At 42.8% G+C, this 22,224-nt stretch overlaps 1 protein-coding gene across 1 annotated transcript in view; it reads left to right on the forward strand.

The window, feature by feature from the left end:
- Positions 1–22,224, forward strand: part of CCDC149 (coiled-coil domain containing 149) — a 96,549-nt gene that overhangs the window by 60,410 nt on the left and 13,915 nt on the right. Inside the window, 6 exon segments of the mRNA XM_068543145.1 lie at positions 6,527–6,643; positions 7,462–7,634; positions 8,348–8,420; positions 9,831–9,915; positions 11,958–12,102; positions 21,338–21,414. Of these exon segments, the coding sequence (XP_068399246.1) occupies positions 6,527–6,643; positions 7,462–7,634; positions 8,348–8,420; positions 9,831–9,915; positions 11,958–12,102; positions 21,338–21,414 (670 nt within the window).

Here is a 22,224-nt window from a genome sequence, read left to right on the forward strand (position 1 = left end):
CCTTGCTCTCAGTCTGGGACATTGAAAGCAGGGGTGGGTAGAGCCACCAATTTTTAAAATTTTTATTTCTCTCCCATCCCCTCTTCTCCATCTCTCTCTTCCTCCTCTTGGTTCTCCCCCTCATCTTTTTGCCAAACACATACATTTGAATTCCCCTAAGTTAAATGCTCATTTAATACAACTTCACTCTCTTACTTCGTGTTTAATGTTGGGTAGGGGAAATTGCCCCCTCTACTCCTCTTGATTTCTCTCTGTTTTTGTTTTTTTTTTTTTTGGCAGTCCCACACGACATGCAGGATCTTAGTTCCCCAACCAGGGATTGAACCCTGAAGTGGAAGAGTGGAGTCCTAACCACTGGACCAATAGGGAATTCCCCCCTTCTTGATTTCTTGTGGTTGGACATGAGACAGATTAACAGGAGAAAAAGATACACTTTTTAATTCATGCTGGTCCCATAGACATGGGACCTAAGAAATGCCCAAAGCAGATAACTTTTATACTTTTTAGACAAAGAAATAATAAATTTGGGAGGAGTTGACAGGACAAAGAAACTTAGGTTCGGGGTGCCCAATTAGTGAAGAATCTAAACCGAGTTTGGGCTTGGGGTAGTAAATTAAAGCAGTAACAGGGTTTGTTTATACTGGTTTCTCGCCCGAATCCCCATCTCTGGCGATAAGGGCATCCTTCTACCTCCAGATGCAGGAGGGCACCCTTCCCACGAGAGATTTTTTTTTCCTGCTTTCAGGGTGACAGAAAGGAGGGTCAGAGTGTCCCTTGTGTGTTGGCCATTTCTTAAGTAACTTTAATTCAAAATAATAAATATGCCATTGATGCACATTTGGGGGCAGCCTACTCTGGGCCCCAACAGTTACAGCAACCTTGCACAGTAAAAAGCTGTACTGTTACTGTCGTATTCTTACAGTGAAGGACACTAAGACTCAGAGAAGTTTAGGCATATACCTGAGATTGCACAGCTCTCGAACTTGGCCCCAGGACACCCCCCCCACCCCCCGGCAGGTGGACTCCAGAGCCCGTCAGCTGTCAGCTGAGAAGGCAAGAGAACTCTCCCTGGGGCTGCCATCCCTGTTACGATGGCCTCCTTGGGCCCCTTCAGCTGATTGAACTTGAGTGTCAGACCCAACCAGTGATCCAGCTTTTACCAACTTGGGCCTCACTTTTAAAAATAAGTGTTTCATCCAGTCCAGCCCCGAGATTTAATAGCCGATATTGTATGCACATTAAACACCAAATGATTGTTAACATGTTTATTGAAGCTTAACAGGCATCCAGTATATAAAAGATGACTCTCTTATGTGGCTGTCAGACCTCAATAAACATGTTTAATAATTAATTGGCATTAAGCAAACATAATTGTGTGATTCTAAATTAAGTGTTCGGCGAAGCGTACTGTGAATGGAAAACCTCAGTGGTGTTTTATTACTTAAAGTTCAGGCTGTCAGTCTGGCTTTTCACATACAAAGAAAAGCGCCCTGCTTTCAAAGCCCTGTCGCAGACCTCCTGTTGCCTCATGACAAAAACGGCACAGGCCTTCTTGTTCCTAGACCCTTTCATCTGAGAAATGTTTCTTACTTGGTTAGCTGTTTGTCTTTCTGTGTATTCACCTGGCGTTCTGAAAGTCCTGAGCCAAGACTGTGATGTGAAAGATGTTTTCACATATCGGCTTTCAGGTAAATTAACCAGTTCTGACATAAACTCCGTTCCCCCCCAGTACAGCCGATTCTTGACATTTGCTATAGTTACATTCTCTAACATCACTGCAAACACTGAATTAGGGAATATTGAACCATTGTTCCTAGGGGAAATAGGAGATTAGGTTCCTCTGAGCCTCTGGTCACAGTATTTTTGTCACCTGATCAATATATAACTGTTTTCTGTGTGTTTCTGTTTAAAGTCACCTTATTTAATTTATACTGTTGATTCTTTAACATTGAACTCACAGCCAATAGCACCGTAACTCGTGCCTGAAGGAAGCTCATCTAACACACGTCTATTCTCCGTAAGGCACATCATGGCCTCTCGTGCTCAGGAACATGAGACAACACTCCAGCACTGCACAGGAGGGCCATTCTAAATGGCAAAACACCAACAGAAAGCACAAAAATGTGAAAAAAAGTGGCACGAAAGAAACCATGAAAAGGACACTTGTTTACAGTATGAGCTAAATCAAGAAAGCAGAACATTGCCTTGTTCGACTTTAGCTGGGAACGTTCCTGTGGGGTGCTTCCCATTTTTTGCAACTCTGTGTTTATCTGCACATGTCCCCTCATGATGCAAAAGCACTATGAATGCTGATTTCGAGGTTACAAATAAATTTGCATTATGGCTTATTTGCAATAAATTTGCATTATGGCTGTGCTTAATGGAATCCCCATTCCAAAGCTCAAGGATTCTGTATTTGGATACTTGTATCCAAATACAGAATCCTTGAGCTTTGGAATGGGGATTCCATTAAGCACAGCCATCTGTGTACCTAAGTGCCGTGTGTCCTCTGCTAGGCCTTTGTACAAGCTGTTCCACCTGCCTGGAACACTGTGTGCTGATCCTAATGATGCATTTGCTCATAGTAGGTGCACAGTAAATATATGTCCAGTTCATCTGACTAGTTTTCAAATAAGGACCCCAAATACAAGTCATTTGAAAATGCTCTTTACTTTTCAGTAGTCATCATTTCCTGCACAGTTCATTGCTATTATTTATTATTCCTATATAGTAATATTCTACCTTGGCTTTTAACTTTCTCACCTGCCCCTAAATCCTTAGGGACTTGAAAAATAAAGCTATTCTCTCTATTGGCAACAAATCCCTTAGGATCCACACAGGAACGAGGAAGAGCATACCCCAGCAGGTATTCCTGGATGGGCTGGATCTGTGTGGCAGCAAAAAACTGTCCCCAGGATTTCATCCATATATGAAGCCCATCTGCACACACCCTACAGGGAGGTGGAGGAATCAGTCTTACAACCTCTTTTGAAGAAGCATCAGGAAGCAGTGCTGTAAAACTAAAAAAGCACTCTAATGGCCACCTGCTTGGCACTGATGGGCGTGTAGGGGATGCTCTGGGACCACTGGACCTTCCTGGAGTCTCTAACATAGTTTCCATCATGGCCCTACTGGAAGGTTTGGAGCTGCACATGGAGCTCGGCCCCAGAGACTGGGAAAGCCAAGGGTTCTGCAGGGATCCTTTGGAAAATTACCTTTTTAGGACTAGAATTTAGTTCCTAGGGACTTAAAAATATTTTAAAAGTACGTTATGAAAGTCATGTATACTTATTTTAAAAGTTAGAAAACAAAGAACGGAGAGCATACAGTCTTGCATCACCTAAACTTAAACATTTAAGGGTTTTAGTGTATTTGGTAATTTTTTTCTTTTGTGTGTGGGTTCTTAGTATAATTTCAATCATACTGCATATCTTTTTTTTCGGCTGTGCCGCACATCAGGTGGGATCTTAGTTCCCCGACCGGTGATCAAACCCGTGCCCCCTGCACCCCCTGTACTGGAAACTCGGAGTCTTAACCACTGGACTGCCAGGAAAGTGCCTTTCTTTAAACATTTTTTAAAAATTATTTATTTATTTATTTTCTGGTCACACTGTGTGGCTTGTGGGATCTTAGTTCCCCGACCGGTGATCAAACCCGTGCCCCCTGCACCCCCTGTACTGGAAACTCGGAGTCTTAACCACTGGACTGCCAGGAAAGTGCCTTTCTTTAAACATTTTTTAAAAATTATTTATTTATTTATTTTCTGGTCACACTGTGTGGCTTGTGGGATCTTAGTTCCCCGACCGGTGATCAAACCCGTGCCCCCTGCACCCCCTGTACTGGAAACTCGGAGTCTTAACCACTGGACTGCCAGGAAAGTGCCTTTCTTTAAACATTTTTTAAAAATTATTTATTTATTTATTTTCTGGTCACACTGTGTGGCTTGTGGGATCTTAGTTCCCCGACCGGTGATCAAACCCGTGCCCCCTGCACCCCCTGTACTGGAAACTCGGAGTCTTAACCACTGGACTGCCAGGAAAGTGCCTTTCTTTAAACATTTTTTAAAAATTATTTATTTATTTATTTTCTGGTCACACTGTGTGGCTTGTGGGATCTTAGTTCCCCGACCGGTGATCAAACCCGTGCCCCCTGCACCCCCTGTACTGGAAACTCGGAGTCTTAACCACTGGACTGCCAGGAAAGTGCCTTTCTTTAAACATTTTTTAAAAATTATTTATTTATTTATTTTCTGGTCACACTGTGTGGCTTGTGGGATCTTAGTTCCCCGACCGGTGATCAAACCCGTGCCCCCTGCACCCCCTGTACTGGAAACTCGGAGTCTTAACCACTGGACTGCCAGGAAAGTGCCTTTCTTTAAACATTTTTTAAAAATTATTTATTTATTTATTTTCTGGTCACACTGTGTGGCTTGTGGGATCTTAGTTCCCCGACCGGTGATCAAACCCGTGCCCCCTGCACCCCCTGTACTGGAAACTCGGAGTCTTAACCACTGGACTGCCAGGAAAGTGCCTTTCTTTAAACATTTTTTAAAAATTATTTATTTATTTATTTTCTGGTCACACTGTGTGGCTTGTGGGATCTTAGTTCCCCGACCGGTGATCAAACCCGTGCCCCCTGCACCCCCTGTACTGGAAACTCGGAGTCTTAACCACTGGACTGCCAGGAAAGTGCCTTTCTTTAAACATTTTTTAAAAATTATTTATTTATTTATTTTCTGGTCACACTGTGTGGCTTGTGGGATCTTAGTTCCCCGACCGGTGATCAAACCCGTGCCCCCTGCACCCCCTGTACTGGAAACTCGGAGTCTTAACCACTGGACTGCCAGGAAAGTGCCTTTCTTTAAACATTTTTTAAAAATTATTTATTTATTTATTTTCTGGTCACACTGTGTGGCTTGTGGGATCTTAGTTCCCCGACCAGGGATTGAACCCAGGCCCCCAGCTGTGGAAGCATGGAGTCCTAACCACTGGACTGGCAGAGAAGTCCCCAAACTGCGTATTCAAGTTCGTTTTCTGCTTTTTCTCCCGCTTAGTGTGGCAGCATCCGCGTGTCCATGGTACCACATAGCTCACATCAACCTCATTTTAAACAGCTGGAAGCTTGCTGTTTGATTGATTGATCAAACAATCAATCAGTTGATTGACTGCATCATCATTTGCTAGCCATTCCACTGTTGTTGGACATTGTTTCTATTTTTTGTCTTACTGTTCCTATAAATAACAGCACAATCTACTTTCTTCTTTTTTCCTAAAGCTAGTCCATGTCTGGGATTATTTTTAGCCCAGACTGTCAGAAGTAGAGTTAACTGGATCCTTGGATAGGGACACTTTTTTTTTTTTTTTTTTTTTGCTTGTTAAAACTTTATTTCAACATAACTATGGGTACAGAAATACGTTCATATGGGTTAATAGAATGCAGTTTAACTTATCCTACACAATTTGGACCAAAAACCTGGTACATTGTTTGCTCCAAAAAAAAAAAGGGATTTGAAATCTGGTTTATTTTTCATCTATTACAAATGTGTATATATATATATATATATATATATATAAAGATCCTCCATCAAATGCTGCTAAAGCAAACAGCAAGAACCTAGAGAAATTAACCTCTGGTTTGTCTCTGAAAATTAACAGGTATTGCACTGTAAAACTTTACAAAACCGGAGCAACAGAACATTGTAATGTTTCAGTGCCAGCTCACAGAGTTCAGTAACTAATGGATGTTGATGAGGGTGAGGAGAGCCTATGTATACATGTGAAAATATAAAAGGTATCCGATCTAGTTAATATTGCATGTAGATCCCGAATCTACTCAAACCAAGATTCAGATAATTTCTTAAATCTGAATTAACACTATCAGTCCAGTTCATCTGCTGAGGTCAGAAAGGAAACTCTGCACAGTAGCTGTTTTCCTGAGTTGTGCAAAAGAGAAAATTAACTTTCTTCCCCAGCGTTTTAGTCCAGAACTACAGCAAACTATTTCATCCATTGTCAACATTCATGGGGTGAGAGGCGATGAGGTTACTTAGGCTTAAATCTGAATTAGCAATCGGATGCAAGAGTCAGATAGGGACATTTTTAAGGCTCTTGATAACATAGCCTAATTGTTAAGAATGCGGGAGCGTGCCCATCTTAACAGATACTTTACAACACTATGTTATCATTTTTTAATCTTTGCTAAGTTTAAAAGAGACACAGAGATTTTTCCCTCACTATGGCAGGGCTAAACAGGCTATCCCCCTTCAGATGCCCAGGCCTGTGTTCCCGTTAGCCTTATAGGTGTATGTGTGCACACGTGTGTCTGTACATGCAATATGGATTTTTAATTTTTTTTTAATTAATGATATTGGCAAGAAATTTCTTTATCTTGTGCCTTTCTCCAGTATTTCTTGGAAAATCTTAACTTCCAACACTTTCTGCCTAGTATGCTTGGGGTTTTGTTTGGATCTATTCATTTTAACTCTCTCTCCCTCTCTCTCTCCTTTTTCTACCAATGGAAAATGAAGCTCTTGAGAATGACAATTGCCAAACAGAGGCTGGGGGACGAAGAAATCGGTGTGCGGCACTTTGCAGCCCATGAGCGTGAAGATTTGGTTCAGCAGCTGGAGAGAGCAAAGGAACAGGTTATCGCCAACATCTGTTATGAGTGGGGGATATGTTTGCACAGCTGGACGTGACACAGAGAAGAGTAGACTGTGCCCCAATTTCTCAGAGACTGTGGGGTGCTTGGAACGCGGTCAGAGGAGGAAGGAAGATGCAGTTTGAATGCATTTACTCCCTCTGTTCTCTGCTAAGTTCCCAAGCAGCCTTTTGCATTTCTGTCTTCCAGCAGGTCTGCTCTCTCACTTTGGGTGCCATTGTTCTGAACACAACGAGAAACCTCCGCCATAACCAGGATAGACAGGGAGAGAACAAACACGACACACTGGCCTTAATTTGCAAGTTTCTGCTGAAATGCTGAGTGGATGCTTTTTAGGCAAAATCTCCACGGGTACCGAGCCCTAGTTAGGGAACAGCTTAGAGAGCCTAGACTTCATTTTTCTTCTCTCACTAATTGGTTTTGAAGAGCAGAACATGATTTCTGGGTCTAGAGTGGTTTGAAAAAGTATGTATTTGTAAGACACTGGCTGTTGTTCCCAGTATCGGGATTTGCCCTCTCCGAGCCCCTGGCTTTAGGGCAGGCTGCAGTTGGTAAGTGATCGGTTCTGTATTTCCAAGCTGCTGCAATCCATCTCATCTTGGATATAGTAAGTGTCTGGCCGGAAGTTGTTCCTTGCTTTTAGCTTTTATCATATTCCGATGCGTGGCGCTTATGGTTTTATAGCAGGCGCTGGTATTGATAAGCTCTCTAAAAGTCAGTCAGCCAAGTGGAAGGCTCGTCTCTAACCATAAAGCTGATGTCTGCAGAACACCTTGGGTAAGGGCACTTCTTTGGTTTCAGATTGAGTCTCTGGAGCATGACCTGCAGGCCTCTATGGACGAGCTTCAGGATGTTAAAGAAGAGCGGTCTTCCTACCAGGACAAAGTCGAGAGGCTCAACCAGGAACTAAACCACATCCTGAGCGGCCACGAGAACCGAATCATTGACGTGGATGCCCTGTGTATGGAGAACAGGCAAGTGACCAGTCCCAGGCCCGCACTCGGGTAGGATGCTGGCTCTCCACTTGCCTGCAGGCTGGGAGTTATTTGCAGCCCTATTTACATTTAAGAAAATAGCCTTACAGTGAAAGGAAAGTCTCAACCCTAAAACAACGATATTAATGTCACACATTAGTTGTAGAAGTAAGAAAAGAAGAACCACATGCTTACATGCCTATATCCATGCCCTCTTTCCCCCTGCCCTCCCCGGTTGGGTGAGAAGGGTAGGGGACCAGTGAAAGCTGCTTATTACTGCTATCAAGAAGACAGAAAAGAATAAGAAAATAAATTGAGAAATTCCCTTAGCTGTTTCTTTTCCCAGAGGCAAATTTCCGTGTGTGTATGTGACTAACTTAATGCTGTGTCTGGTATTGCCTCTTGCTGCCTTGCTTCCCAGTGGAATCATCTTAATGAGAATTATGTGAAAACTGTGTTGATATCCCTTAGGGGATCTCTGCAGAGGGCTGTCCTAAAGTGAGGTTTCAGTGATTTGGGCGTATTTGACCTTGATCACATCCATTTAAGAAGAGGTCACCAAGATGCACTTTTTCTGCTTTCGGTGGTGGGAAGGCATTGTATGTAAAAGGTGGCTCTTTGGGTGTGTGGTTTTCTTTTTTTCCTCTCCTACTTGAGTGTATGTTTTTTATTTTGCCTCCAAACTCTTCCTAGTTGTATATATTCTTTTTCAGGTACCTTCAAGAGAGATTAAAGCAACTTCATGAAGAGGTCAACCTCTTGAAATCTAACATTGCCAAATACAAGGTAGAAAATCATGACGGTGACGGTGATGATTCACTATTGTACATCTAAATGTCATTCTATTTTAATTCCCTTTTATGTGCCAAAGATACTCTAGTGCTTGCCTGCCCTCCCAGATAGTTCAATAAGAGCTTTAACTGAGGAACCAGTAAGAATTAAACCCCAAACAGCAAACACAACAAAAACAGGTTTTGCAAGAGCTCCTTCCATTGTCTGGACAGGGCACACTGACACCACCAGAATCTGGATGTGACCACTATACAGCCTCGGTCTATATTAAATTAGGTTTCCTACCCAACTTTTCTATAAAGTGTTCTGTCATCAGATGTTCTTTGTCTCCTAATCATCCATAAGAAAATGATTTCCGAGCAATGAAGGAACAAAGATTGGGAAATCACAATCTAAACGATAATGTTCACGTCACACTAAAAGGACAGAATGTTTAAATTCTCCCCACTGTTATTTAGTCTAATTCCAGTGCCATTAGTTAGATAATATCTGTTCCTGCAGATGTTAGTTGTAAGTGTTATAATTAGCAAAATCTCCTGGGTTTCTCTGCTTTGAAAATAGATCGATTTCTCTTCCTGAGGGTGAAGTTTTATAGCCGTCTCTATGCTGGGGCAGCCATCTCATATTCCTGGCTTTTGACGTTCACTTTTTTCTCAGAAGTCTCCATGCTGTTCTTCCTTTTCCATTCTGGGGCGGGGGGGGCTCCACTTGAGTTTACACCCATCTATATATACACACACAGCCAAAGAAGAATACAGCTCTTAAAGTTGTATAATTAATACATAATTTAAAAAATGTGTATATGCATTCACTTAACAACATTTATTCAGTTCTTCTATGTGCCAAGCACTGGCTGTATAGCACATATCAATTTTAATGTAACGTTCTGTTCTAGGAGTGACACATATGCACTTCCTTAATCTTGAGTCTATGGCAGATTTCATTAATCAATCATGGCTTTTCTTCCAGCCCAGCCACAGAAACCTTCCAGACACCACTAATGATCTTTTGGCATTGCTCCATGAAAGTAAACCTAGTCTCCATCTCATGTCTGTTTGGAAGGGGTTTCCATAACTAGTGACTTCACACATTAGACTGAGTTCTTGCTTCAGATTTGATTTAATTTAACGAATATGCATTGAGTACCTTCTATATATAGGAGGATATAATTGCTGTAATTCTGCTGGGCACCAACTTAAAAAAAAAAAAAAAAACGTCTTTACCAGGTCCATAAAAATCATAACTCTCTGGCAGGGACTCTGAATTTTAAAAGTTGGGCTAGCATTTGGAGTTTGTAAAGAGTTCTTGTGTGCTGGATGGGAAGATGCATCTACCGGAATTAGGTATTTTTCCATTATTGGCTTTTCTGACAGAGGTTTTTGTTTTCTCCCAATGCTGCTTTAGAATGCCCTTGAGAGACGGAAAAACTCAAAAGGCCAGGGTAAATCCAGCAGCAGTGCTCTGACTGGAGTCCTGTCTGCAAAGCAAGGTAGGGGTCATTTTCTGGGAGGGACCACCTATGATCACAGAATGCTAGCACTGTGGGTCCACATCTCGTTTTCTGAACTGGGAATGGAAGTGATTCTTAGAGCAGTCACCCCCAAACTTCCACCTGCATCAGGATTGCCTGGAGGGCTTATTAACACACAGATTACTGGGTCCCACCTCAGAGTTTCTGATTTAGTAGGTCTAGGGTGAGCCCAGAGAATATGCATTTCTAAAAAGTTCCCAGATAATGCTGACGCTGGTTCGGGGACCCTGCTTTGAGAGCCGCTGCATTAGAGGTCTCTCTAATGACTGGACCCCATTTGCATCTATTCCCCTAACTATGCTCCTCTTTCCAGAATGTTTTCCCTTCTGTAATCACGAGGTTAGCATCTTCAAGTGTCCGCTCCATCCTCATTGAGTTTCTCCTTTTCCTGGCCTCTATGATCAGACTAGAAAAGTCTCACAGCTGCTGAAATCATTTTACCATGGCACATGTGCCTTTTTCAAAGAAGCTTTTATTGATTGCAATTTTGTTCCTCCTTCTTGTCGATTCCGATGAAAAATAATGATCTTCCAGGAACAGTCAGGGGGAATAAATAGCAGAGAGCTTGCTTCTGACACTTAATATTTGGGAATTCAGTCCTAAACACCATCCTCAAGTAGACCGTGCTGGGCTGGCCTGCTTTGGGCTTGTTGGCAGTGCAGACCAGCAAGGATCACGTGTCAGTCCTCATCAGAGCTACGGGGGATTAAAAAAAATTGCTGAATCTCCAGCCTACCTAATAATCAAGGCACTTTTCCAAGCAACTTCTTTTTTTTTTTTTTTTCCTTTTTCACTCAACTAGAAAAGGACACCCTAGGATTATTTTTAAAAAGAAAACTACAGTACTCTATAGAAACGTGAAGTAGCCCATCTAAGTATAGCTCTGGATACCCTTGATAGCCTTTGAATGTTGAACGTTTGAATGTTGAGACCCCGTCCTGTCACCGACCTGGGACACACTAGCCATGCTCAAACACGCTGGCAGAGCAGTCAACCAGGCACAACCTTTCTAGAGAACCATTTGGTTCTCTGTTATAAAAAGCCTTAAACTGATCCCCTTTGAGCCAACAAGAAATGATTACAGACATATGCAAGCATTTTGCTTCAAGAAAGTTCTTCCTACATTAGTTATAATCAAAAACATTGGAAACAACATAATTGTCCAGGAGTAATTAAATAAATTACTGTAGATCTATGCATGGACTACTAAGCAGCCGTTGCATTTTATATTTTAGTAGATATTCATGATGAGACATAAGGTTAAGTGAAAAAAGCAGAGCTTTTTCCCATTTTTGGAGAGAAATGTGTGAATTTGTGTGTCTACATATAGGCATATAGGAAATGGTGTTCAAAGATATATAATGAGAGATTTATATTATTTCTTCTTTTTTCTGTCTCATAGGAATACAAGTGGTTGTGGTCTTTTGGGGTTATCTCTTAGTTTCTAAAAAGCATGCATATACAAAATATATTTTGTATTCTAAATAATCTCCTACATTATATTACCACCCACCAAGGGTACTGTGGGAAGCTGTGATATAAAGCCAGGAGCTCAGGACTAAAGTCATTTTCATTTGCATTGCTGTGTGACCTTCAGCTAATGTTGTTAATCCATCAGCACCTTGCTTTTCTGTCCATGAAATGGGAATAAATAACATTTTCCAGGTTCTTTTTAAAATTTGAAGCCTCAAATGAGTTAGTCAGCGTGAGTGTTTCAAAAGCATAAAATACTGGACAAATGCAAAAAATTATTATCCTTTAAAGAAAAGGTGTTGCTAAAAGTCCATGAGTACTTCCTCCTTTCTGTTTAACCCTCACACTAAATTTTATTTTTTTTTTCACTTTTGACACTTGAAGTGGACTCTTCAATTACAACACAGTAGCGGGTGGAAGCCGGGAGCTGATCCCAGCTTCATTATCCAGGAAGAACTGACACTGGTTTGCATTCCAACGTTCCAGAAGGATTTAAGACTGAGTTGTAAATTTTATATCCCACCCAGTTCAGGATCTGTTATCTGAGGACCACGGGTGCAGTCTCCCAGCTACTCCACAGTCCATTTCTGATCTGAAATCTCTGGCAACAGCCCTGTTGGAGACAATCCATGAGAAGAACATGGTGATCCAGCACCAGAGGCAGACCAACAAGTAGGTGGCTGGACCCTGGGGTGCAGGGCGGCCGGGAGATGTGTGAGACGATGACTATCAGCAGTGGGTGGTAACCAGGGGGTGGGTCTGCCGGCCTCAAGGGAAGAAGAGAAGAGCCCTCAAATCTGGAGGGAAACTTACTAAGCTAGAACTGTGCTTCTGCATTATGACAGCATCTTGGCTCTCGGCTGGAACCAACATGGAAATAATACTGGTTCTTGCTTATTGAATGCTTACTCTGAGCCACTCACAGAGTAATGCATATTACCCAGCTGATTCTGATGGTATGCTTGCCCGGGGAACTTAATCTACTCTCCTCCACATCTTCTCTAGGGGAGGCACCTCCTCGTGCCATTTTAACCTCACAGCACAGCTTTCTCAGGCTCTGAATAGCAGGAACACCCAAGCATCAACTTACAGGCAGCTGAGCCTAGAATGGAGTCTCCTGCCACTTTTCCAGATCAGCAAAAAAGATGGTGAAAAGAAACAATAATTAAAACAGAATGTCTTATTTGGTTACTATAAATATGTTGGCTATGTTGGGCAAAATCAAGCAAGTTAAAGTAGCAGGTCAAGACGACAGAAGCAAAATTGGAAGTGTTCAGAGAATGGTGAATAAACAGTAAATTAAAGCAAAAAACATTGCAAACAGGGCCAGCTTTGAGGACCAGCGACTCATGCAGTCACACATGGCCCAGTGCTCAGAAGGTCCCTGCACTTGGTCTAATCAACGCTTTGCATCACCATCTTGAAAATCTTAATCTTTCTTGAATAAGGGGGCCCTGAATTTTCATTTTGTGCTGAGCTCTGCAAATTACGTAGCTGGTCCTGCATATAAGACCTACATGTGTAAGCAAAATTTAAGCGTGGAATACAGGAGCAAGTGCCCAAGGCTGGGCTTCCAGCAAAAACAGGGAGGGGTCAGGGAATCGGGAGCCTGGCGAGGCGGCGTGCAAGGAGAGAGGCAACTGGAAAATGATGGAGAGTATTGTAAAAACAAAATAACAAAAAGAGAGGCCGGGAGTGAAGGGAAGATTGAGCAAGAGATTAAGATATATATAAAAGAAGGCAGAGAGCAGTGGAGGGAGTCTGGGCAATCTCAGAGGGTTGACAGGGGTAATTTATTGACAGAAGAAGTTTTAAAAATTCCTTTAAAAGAAATCTTAATCAAGGACTGAAACAGCCAGTTGCTAAAATGGAGATATGCCTCGGGGGGAGGACGAAGAAACGGGAGTCTCCCCAGAAGAGGTACGAGGTCTGTTTTATTCAGGTAGAATCCCCTGCACCCGGCAGTGTCCCCAGGAGCCTTCTCTGTCCTCACCAGCTCCCTGTAAGGCACCCACTGGGGCTCTTTCAAACCTCCTCAGGTCTTCTAAACCCTAGTCTGTTCCCAGCAGGTGACCTCAGCTCCTCTTTTACTGAGAAAACAAAGCCTGCCTATCCTGAGCCACAAGGCTTACTGCTCCCGCCAAACCAATGTCTTCCATCCTATCCCTCGTCTCTGGGAAACACACCAACACGCTGTCCTCCCTCCTTTGGGGCCCAGCTCTCCTGTGACCTCCTCTTTCAGCCTCTTCAACTTCTGCCCCTCCTCCTGCTTCTGCATCTTCACCCAGAAACCTCCCAGGTCTTCCTGAACCCCCCCAAAGGGTTCCCGTGAATTCCACTCACCTCCAATCTCTGTGAACAAGAGGCCACCTCTACTTCTTCAATAGCCACCCCCTCAAAGTGCGTTCTGGGGGGCACCTGTGTTAGAATTACTTGGAGGGGGTGCTTGTTTAGAAATGCAGATTTAGGGGGCTTTCTGGAGGGAATATCAGGATTCTGGATTTTAGCAAGCCCCCAGTGATGCCATGGGCAGGAACAAAAGATCACCTCGCTTCAGTACCTCCCAAGACCTCTTCTGAATTTTCCATAGCAATCTTCCTTTGAAGGTCACCAGTACCCCCAAACCCCACTTTCTGAGTCTCTTTCATCGATAATTTCTCTTCATCCCAATTCCCATCTTGAAACCCATCTTCTTGGATTCCTCCTACTCTCTGTACTGCCTCGTTCCCTTCCCCCTCCTCCTCTTCCCCCTCCCTCCACCCCAGGCCACGTTCTCCTCCTCTTCCTCTTTTCTTTGGTCTCCCATCTTCTTCCCCCACTTGGGGGACCTCACTCCCTCTGTCTTTGCTTCTTGTTCTCTGTAGACTCTTCCTAGCACTCTTATCCCCACCTCGCCATCGAGAGCAAGACCCACATTTCCATCTGCTAGGTTAACAGTTTCCCCTGATATTTTTTCAGCTCCTCAAATTCAATGAGTCTAGAGTCTGGAGCATCCATCCCTTAGTGCGTTTTAAATACTTTAAAATGCTTGTGCCCTTTGGCCCAGAGGATCCACTTCTAGGAATTTATCCTAAAGAAAAAAATCAGAATGATGCCCTAGATTTATACATAAGGTGGTTCACTGTGGATTCATTTATAAGAGTGAAAAAAATGGAAACAACCCAAATATTTTTAAATTGGAGAATGGTTAAGATTACAGTAAATCCATAAGGCACAACATCATGCAGCCATTTAAAGTGTGATTTGAAGAATATTTAACGTGCCCTGCTCACCATCCTAATACCTAGGTTTGACCAACTTCCACATCACTCAGGTTGAAGCTGTCCCAGGGCCAGTATGTTTGTCCATTTTGGTCACTGTTCTCTCCCAGTATGTCGGATAGTGCTGGGCCCACAGTGGGTGCTCGTGATTATTTGATGAATGGATGATTGAATGTCCTCTAACCCTTTGTTCCTGTTCCCTTAATACTGGCATGCAAACAGGCATTAAGTTTTAAGGTTTTCATGCATTCATTCACTTATTCAATATATATATTTCCTGAGTGCTTGCCAAGGTCCTTCAGTGTACATCTTCTACCTGCCCCTTCTTCTTCCTTCCCACCAGACCATTACCTTGTCCTTGGGAAGATCCTCCCGTCAACCCTCCATCCTCAGACCCCAGCTCACTGCTTGCCCGGCCACACTCAGACCCACCTGCCAGCTACAGTGCCTATCACAACACAAGCCTCCACCGAAAAGCCCAGCTGAGTCCCACCGCCTGCCAAACTCAGTATCCCCAAGCTGCTGGCCTGACACTCCCGCCTCTTGTGACAGATTGATTTCCTTATACGTTTCTCCCATACTCCACTGCAACCACACACATCCCCAGGTGCCATGGGCTCTCACCCTCTGTTGAGAGAGACAGGCATATTCATTTTGCTGGCTTTATTTTTTTAATGTACCTTTCCATCTTTAACTACTATTTAATAATTTTGAACCATCTGTTGATTTACATTTTAAAAGGTTGAGCAACAATATATCTCCAAACTACTGTTATCTCTCAGCCAGCCAATTCCCCTGCCTGGAAGAAACCACCATTCCTCCTTTTTTATGTATCCTCTCCAAGGATGCATATATAAGCAAACGCATAGTACATTTATATACACACACATAAATACTCATGTATATTTATATATAGATTTTCTTTTTTTTTAGTTTTTTTTTTTTTTTTTACAAGTGGTAGCTAGTATTCATCAGAAAAAGTTTTTTTCACTGTCTTCCACCTTGCTTTTGTCTCTCATAACAATAGATCTTGAAGATTGCCTCATATCAGTACATAAAGTACCTAATGTGCCATTTTTAATACTTTGAGGGTCTGAAGTTTCACACTTTCAATAAATGTTTTATCTGGGGGTATGGAAAGAAACGAATGATACAACAGATGGAGTGGGAGCTCAGAATAAAATGTACATTTGGTCTGCTTGCTCTTGTCCCCCATGATTTAGCCTTTTGTACCTAAAATTTAAAAATAGCTTTGTTTGGGTGGAGCGTTAGAAGTAGGAATGCAGGTGCTCCGTTCTGTAAGCGTGTGCTCCCCCTACTGGCGCTTACCCTCCTACCCCCTCCCCACACGCACCCCCCCTACCCCCCACCCACCCCCCCACGCTGAGAAGGCCCAATGGGAGCCATCTTGAAGAACTGATGAATAAACCTAGGACTTTATATTTTGAGAGGAAGTTCAATTGATAAGCATTTTGCTTGAGGGACTTCTTGTGAGTTTGCAGTTGTCTAGCTATGGTTAAAGAAGGGACGGGCTTCACGTGTCTTAGAAACAGGTGGCAAAGCATTAATGAAGAGACAGACGTTAAGAGTGTGTCTCGGGCTTCCCTGGTGGCGCAGTGGTTGAGAATCTGCCTGCCAATGCAGGGGACACGGGTTCGAGCCCTGGTCCGGGAGGATCCCACATGCCGCGGAGCAACTAGGCCCGTGAGCCACAACTACTGAGCCTGCGCGTCTGGAGCCTGTGCTCCACACAAGAGAGGCCACGATAGTGAGAGGCCCGCGCACCGCGATGAAGAGTGACCCCCGCTTGCCACAACTAGAGAAAGCCCTCGCACAGAAGCGAAAACCCAACACAGCCAAAAATAAATAAATAAATAAAATTTTTAAAAAAACACACACAAAAAACAAATAACTCAATTTAAAAAAAAAAAAAAAAGAGTATGCCTCACAGCACAGCACCTCTGGTCCTCCAGCCCTGCCCAACAAGCCATCACTCTGCCAGTGCTGGGGTGGTAGCCGCGGTGGTCAGTACGTGAGGATACGCTGGCCTTTCACTACCCTCTGTGCTTTGCCTAAAACTCTTCACTGCTCTCCCCACTCCCTGGCCGGTGGTAGGTAGCTTGGAAGTTCAAGGTCTTGGAAGCAGCGGGAGCTGTCGGGGATCAGAGCAGAGATTCAAAAGAAGGTCCCCTGGGGTGGAGATAGGGGGGCACGGTTCTCTCCAGTCTGTGTGAGGCCATGGCCACCTCTTCCTCTTTGGGATCGGGCTCCCCCCCAGGACCCTCACTCAGAGATTCTTGCTTGCTGTGTTGTCCAGAGAGCAAGGACAGAGGCACAGTGGTGGCCAGCTCCTGGGTTCGTTCTGTCTTTGCAGATTTCCTGTGATGTTGCTATCATCGGAAACTACTACTGAAAATCTCTCTAGAAGCCTGGCATCTGGAGGATTTTTCTAGACTACTGGGTAGACATATGCTGAAATCTCCCCTATCCTAAAACAAGCCACCGCTAAATAAAAACTTTATTTTAAAATCTCCCCCGTCCTACAAAAAAAAAAAATCTCTCTCAAGCCTGTTTATGCCTCAGGCTACTGCCCTGGCTGTCTCCTTGGATTCCCTGCTAAACTACTTGAAGTCATCTATATTCACTGCTTCAACCTTCTCATAGGCTGCTTTTCCCACCCCTGTCACTTGGATTCTGGATTTCACACCTTCCTCTGTCTTGTAACAGCTCTCTCAAGGGTGGGGCATGTCTTCTTAGTGGACTTTTTCTTTTTCTTTTTTTTTTTTTATATTTTATTTTTTTATTTTTAATTTTTTTTTGGCTGTGTTGGGTCTTCGTTTCTGTGCGAGAGCTTTCTCTAGTTGCGGCAAGCGGGGGCCACTCTTCATCGTGGTGCGCGGGCCTCTCACTATCGCGGCCTCTCTTGTTGCGGAGTGCAAGCTCACTAGTTGTGGCTCATGGGCCTAGTTGCTCTGTGGCATGTGGGATCTCCCCAGACCAGGGCTCGAACCCGCATCCCCTGCATTAGCAGGCAGATTCTCAACCACTGCGCCACCACGGAAGCCCCTTTAGTGGCCTTTTTCATCCTGTGTGACCTCCTTCTAGAATAAGACGATACTGATCACGCTGCCCCACCGGGAGCCTTCTCTCCCCTTCCCCACGTGGCCCTGGTGCGCGTCTTCCCTCTCCACCTGCGCTTCTCTGGTCCTTTCTCACCTTCCGCAGGTGGTGCTCTGGCCCTCTGTTCTTCTGACTCCTCACGCTGTGTTGGGGAGCAGACCCACCCCCAGCGTGTACTCTCATCTTTGCTCTCCCAGCTCCTCCTGTCTCCCGGTTGTCCAGCTGTCTACCCCGATATCCCGTAGGCACCTCCAACTGCTCGTCTTTCTCCGTATTATTACTCCATTCCTTTGGCTTCCCTGCATCCCCTCTGGCTCCTTTGAGCCATCGTCATCACTGCCCAGTGCAACACTCTCCTAACTGGTCTTTCTGTTTCTACTCATCCTCCTTCCAGTTCATTCTCAACCCCACGTCAAAAACAGTTTTCCTAAACTTCCTTATGCTGCGTCTCTGCTTACAACCCTTCAATGTCTCCTTGTGGCCAATGAATAAAAGTCTCACCATTCTCAATCTGGCAGCAAGATCATTCATGATCTCGGGCCCTACAAGCCACTCTGGATTCATCTTTCATATAATCTTCACGTCTTCTCCACAGTTCTACTGAAGGACTTGTGTATTTGCAGGCTCGGGTTTTGATTCTGGACCCTCCACTTACCAGCTCTGTCACCCAGGGCAAGTTAGTTGGCCTCTAATAAACGTAATAAGAGCTACCTCATCTATTGTCACAAGGGGCTAAGGGAGATAATATTTGTGCAAGGCTTAGAGTAATACCTGGTACAGAACAAGTGATTAATAAATATCAACTGTTATTAAAGCCTTCCACTGGCACTGTACTTGTGTGTGTCTGTTTGTGTGGATCTGTCTGTCTCCCGCCAGAATTTTAGTCCCTAAATGTAGGGACAGGGTCTGCTTCTCTTCAGTGTCCCCTACAGCCTCAATAATTGTTGGATTGGTTGAACTTCATTGAACAGACCCTGTTTGTACTTCTACTGTCTCCATCTATGAATACTGCCAGCTATTGAAACTCAGATAACCCCCTTCTCTCTGTGGGCTGCATCACACCACGTTCAGTGGACCACCTGCCATATCTGTTCAGTGTGAGGCCAGTTAGGAAACTCTCTGTCATTTGAAATATCTTGGGTTATATTTTGCAAGTCCAGCTATGGCTGCATCCATATATCAGTTATGAACGGTTTTAAAGAGAACTTGCTTTAGGTGTGAGAATGCTGTTTTTCTAGTGCCATTAGGGGGTTATTGGTTAAGAGCATGCACTTGGGAGGCAAACTGAGGTATAGGTTAAAAATCCAGACTCATCACCAGCTGAGTCCTACATGTGGTTTTGGTTAAGTTAACTAACTTCCCAAATACTGCCTCTGTTTTCTAGTGGGAGGAGTCGAGTATGGTGGGTGAGAACACTGAGGGTTGGGAAGACACAGCTTTGAGATGAACTGTGTGTCCTTGGACAAGTTGCTTAACCTCTCTGTTTGTTAGAGTTCACATGTGTAAAAGGAGGATAAAAATACAGTCTACGCTGCAGAGTTTTTGTCAGGTCAGATAAAAAAAATGCATATTTAGTAGGTGTTTGGCATAGGCTCTGACTCAGACCTGGGACTCAGGAAAGATTAGTTGCTATTTGTGTTAACTGTAGTGTAGTTGTTATTGTTATTGATGTCATTATTGTTACTATTACTACTACCACAACTTCTGCTGGGTTCATTTTATCACCTCTAGCCCTGCATCAGATGCTTATGTCAGGCTAAAGAAGAAAGCAGTCAGCCCTGACAAACTTAGGCAGAGTCCCTGAGAGTAGGCTGTTAGGGACCCCAACAAATTCACCTCAGCGCATTTCTGGGAGACATGGCTGCGTTATCCAGGACCATCAGAAAAAATGCAGCCAAATGTCTCTGCACCACGCCTTTGAACGTTGCCCTGACGGCATCCTTCATTGTCCACAGAAGAGTTAAGCCTTATCTTTTGTTTCCAAGAGGCAGCCATGTACAGATGATCTGATCTCGCTAAGAAGCAGGCATCAACTTGAACACTGCTGTGATTGCATCTCAGACCCATCAGCTGGTGAAAAGGGAGCTCGGATCAGAGGGTCTGAGCAAAATATTGAAAGTGAGATTACAAAAAGAGGTGTTTGTTGAGGGGTCAGAGACATGAAAGCAGAATAGACCCAACACATAGAGTGAAAATTGAAAGTAATTGATAACGACTATGCAGAATTTAAGACTTAAGGAAAAGAAGAAAAGAAAACTCTAAGTACCTAGATGAACAAAACCACATAGAGTCACGTCAAAGAGTTTTCTGTGAACTCAAAGGGAATATTAATTAAGTAAGACGCCGCAAGTGAATTCAGGTAAAATAAGGATGAATTCAAAGCCACATATATATGTGCAGATATATACATATTCATGTCTCGGTATGTATGTGGGTGTGTGCAGCTATGTCTGGAATATAAAGAGAGGTAGAAGAACACTTCTGGCGTTCTGGTTTCTCCTGCTGAAAGGATTTGAAACTTGGCTATTAAGGTGATTTCCACATCATCTTAGCACAGCAATGCCAAGAATATCCCCCAAAGATAAAGACTGGTTTTTCAATTTCCGGGCCAATGGAAAATGATTGAAGTTTTAGATGACTATCAAATCATTTCCCAACTATATTTAATTTTGTGTAGAGTGAAGGAGGGAAAATATATGCCCACATTTATGTCTTTCCATGCATATAGACAAAGTTTGGCTTCCAAGTAAGCAGAGTAATCTGTTCAAATACACATTCTAGATCTTATACATCACAGTGAGTCAGAATGGGCACCTTGGAAGGCAATGTAATTATTCTAGTGATTCTGTAATTTCTGAAAAGTTTTTGAAATGCCTATTTTTTAATTCTCTCCGGATATCATTACAAGCCATGAAAAAAAGGAAAGCATTTATTTAATCAAATATATTTATTGAGCACCTACCATCTACCAGACATTATGCTAGATATCAAGGATATAGACATCTGTAAGCCATAGTTTAGGTCTAAGAAGGCAGATCTTATTATTTTATTACCTCTAAGTAACATTACCAAGCATGTTCTTCCATATTATTTGTTAGACTTGGTTGTTTCTGAAACTCAGATCCCCCCTCAAAGAATCAGGGTGTGATATTTGTAAGAGTATTCAAAATTAAGTGTCATCTTTAGCATTGAGCAAATAGAAATGATGTAAGATGTCTGGGCAATGGTAGAATCATTGTTTGGCTGTGCAGCTACCTTTGTGGGAGAAGATTCACTTGAATGACAACATTTCAGTAATTTTAAAATCATTTTTAATTATTCACTTTATATTTTCATATGTACTTTCAATAGAGTATGTGTGTGTGGAGCAAACACACACACACAGTTTTTAGCATATATCTTAAGTCTCAAAACATGTTCTCTCTATTAGGGCACTAGGGGGCTTCCCAAGTATCCTGCTCACAGCCCTGAGAGCTGATGAGATCGATGTTCATTGGTGTTTTTTGTCATTCTCTCCCCTTTTCCAGAATCCTAGGGAATCGGGTGGCTGAACTGGAGAAAAAATTAAGAACTCTGGAAGTTTCTGGTTTGTGGAGTCTTCCAGGTAAGTAGAACTTCATGAAAATTTTCTTTTTTTGAAAAAAAATTTCTTTTTTTGAAAATTTGCAGAGCAGACTTTACCTTTTTAATCTTCTTTTATTTGATGATCGTTGCTGAGAAATCTACAAGTGTTTTAAACTTAGAAGCCATCATTTTGGAGGAAATCAGAAAAAAATAATAAATATGCAAGGTGAACTATGAAGTTTTGCTAATCTAAATTCTGAAATTGTCATTGTATATGTCTGTATATATTTTATTTTTAACTTTTATGAGTATGGTAAATTGCTTCATTTTTTTCCCTGTAGGTGTCTTATAGAGATGTATTCAATTTAATCATCACCCCTAAAAATGAATATAGGAACTGACAAAAATTTATTCTAGTTAATCATCAGTTCTAAAAATGAATGTACAAACTTACAAAGACTTGTTCAATTTAATCATCAGTCCTAAAAATGAATATAAGAACCAACAATTGTCTATCCCAAATGCACTTTATAACCTCCTTCTCTCTCCGCGCCACCCCCCATCCCATTTGTTACAGAGATCGAAAATCAAAACTTCCTCTGGAGATTACTTTTTGCAGTGGTACAGGGTGTGAAGAAACTGATGTTTCACTTTAATTAGCTATATTTACCCATTTGTCCTGGTAAAATACCCCGTTCATGAGACCCCCGTCAGCTATTCTTCTTTCTCTTTACACTCTCCAGAAACTTATATTTATCATTTCCACCACCTCCTCTTTCCCTGGAAACAACTTTGTACGAATATTTTTAGTTACTTAACCTTTCTGCACAAACCCTTCTCTACCCTTGAA

This window comes from Eschrichtius robustus, chromosome 4 (genome assembly GCF_028021215.1).
Source record: "Eschrichtius robustus isolate mEscRob2 chromosome 4, mEscRob2.pri, whole genome shotgun sequence".
Lineage (NCBI taxonomy): Eukaryota > Metazoa > Chordata > Mammalia > Artiodactyla > Eschrichtiidae > Eschrichtius > Eschrichtius robustus.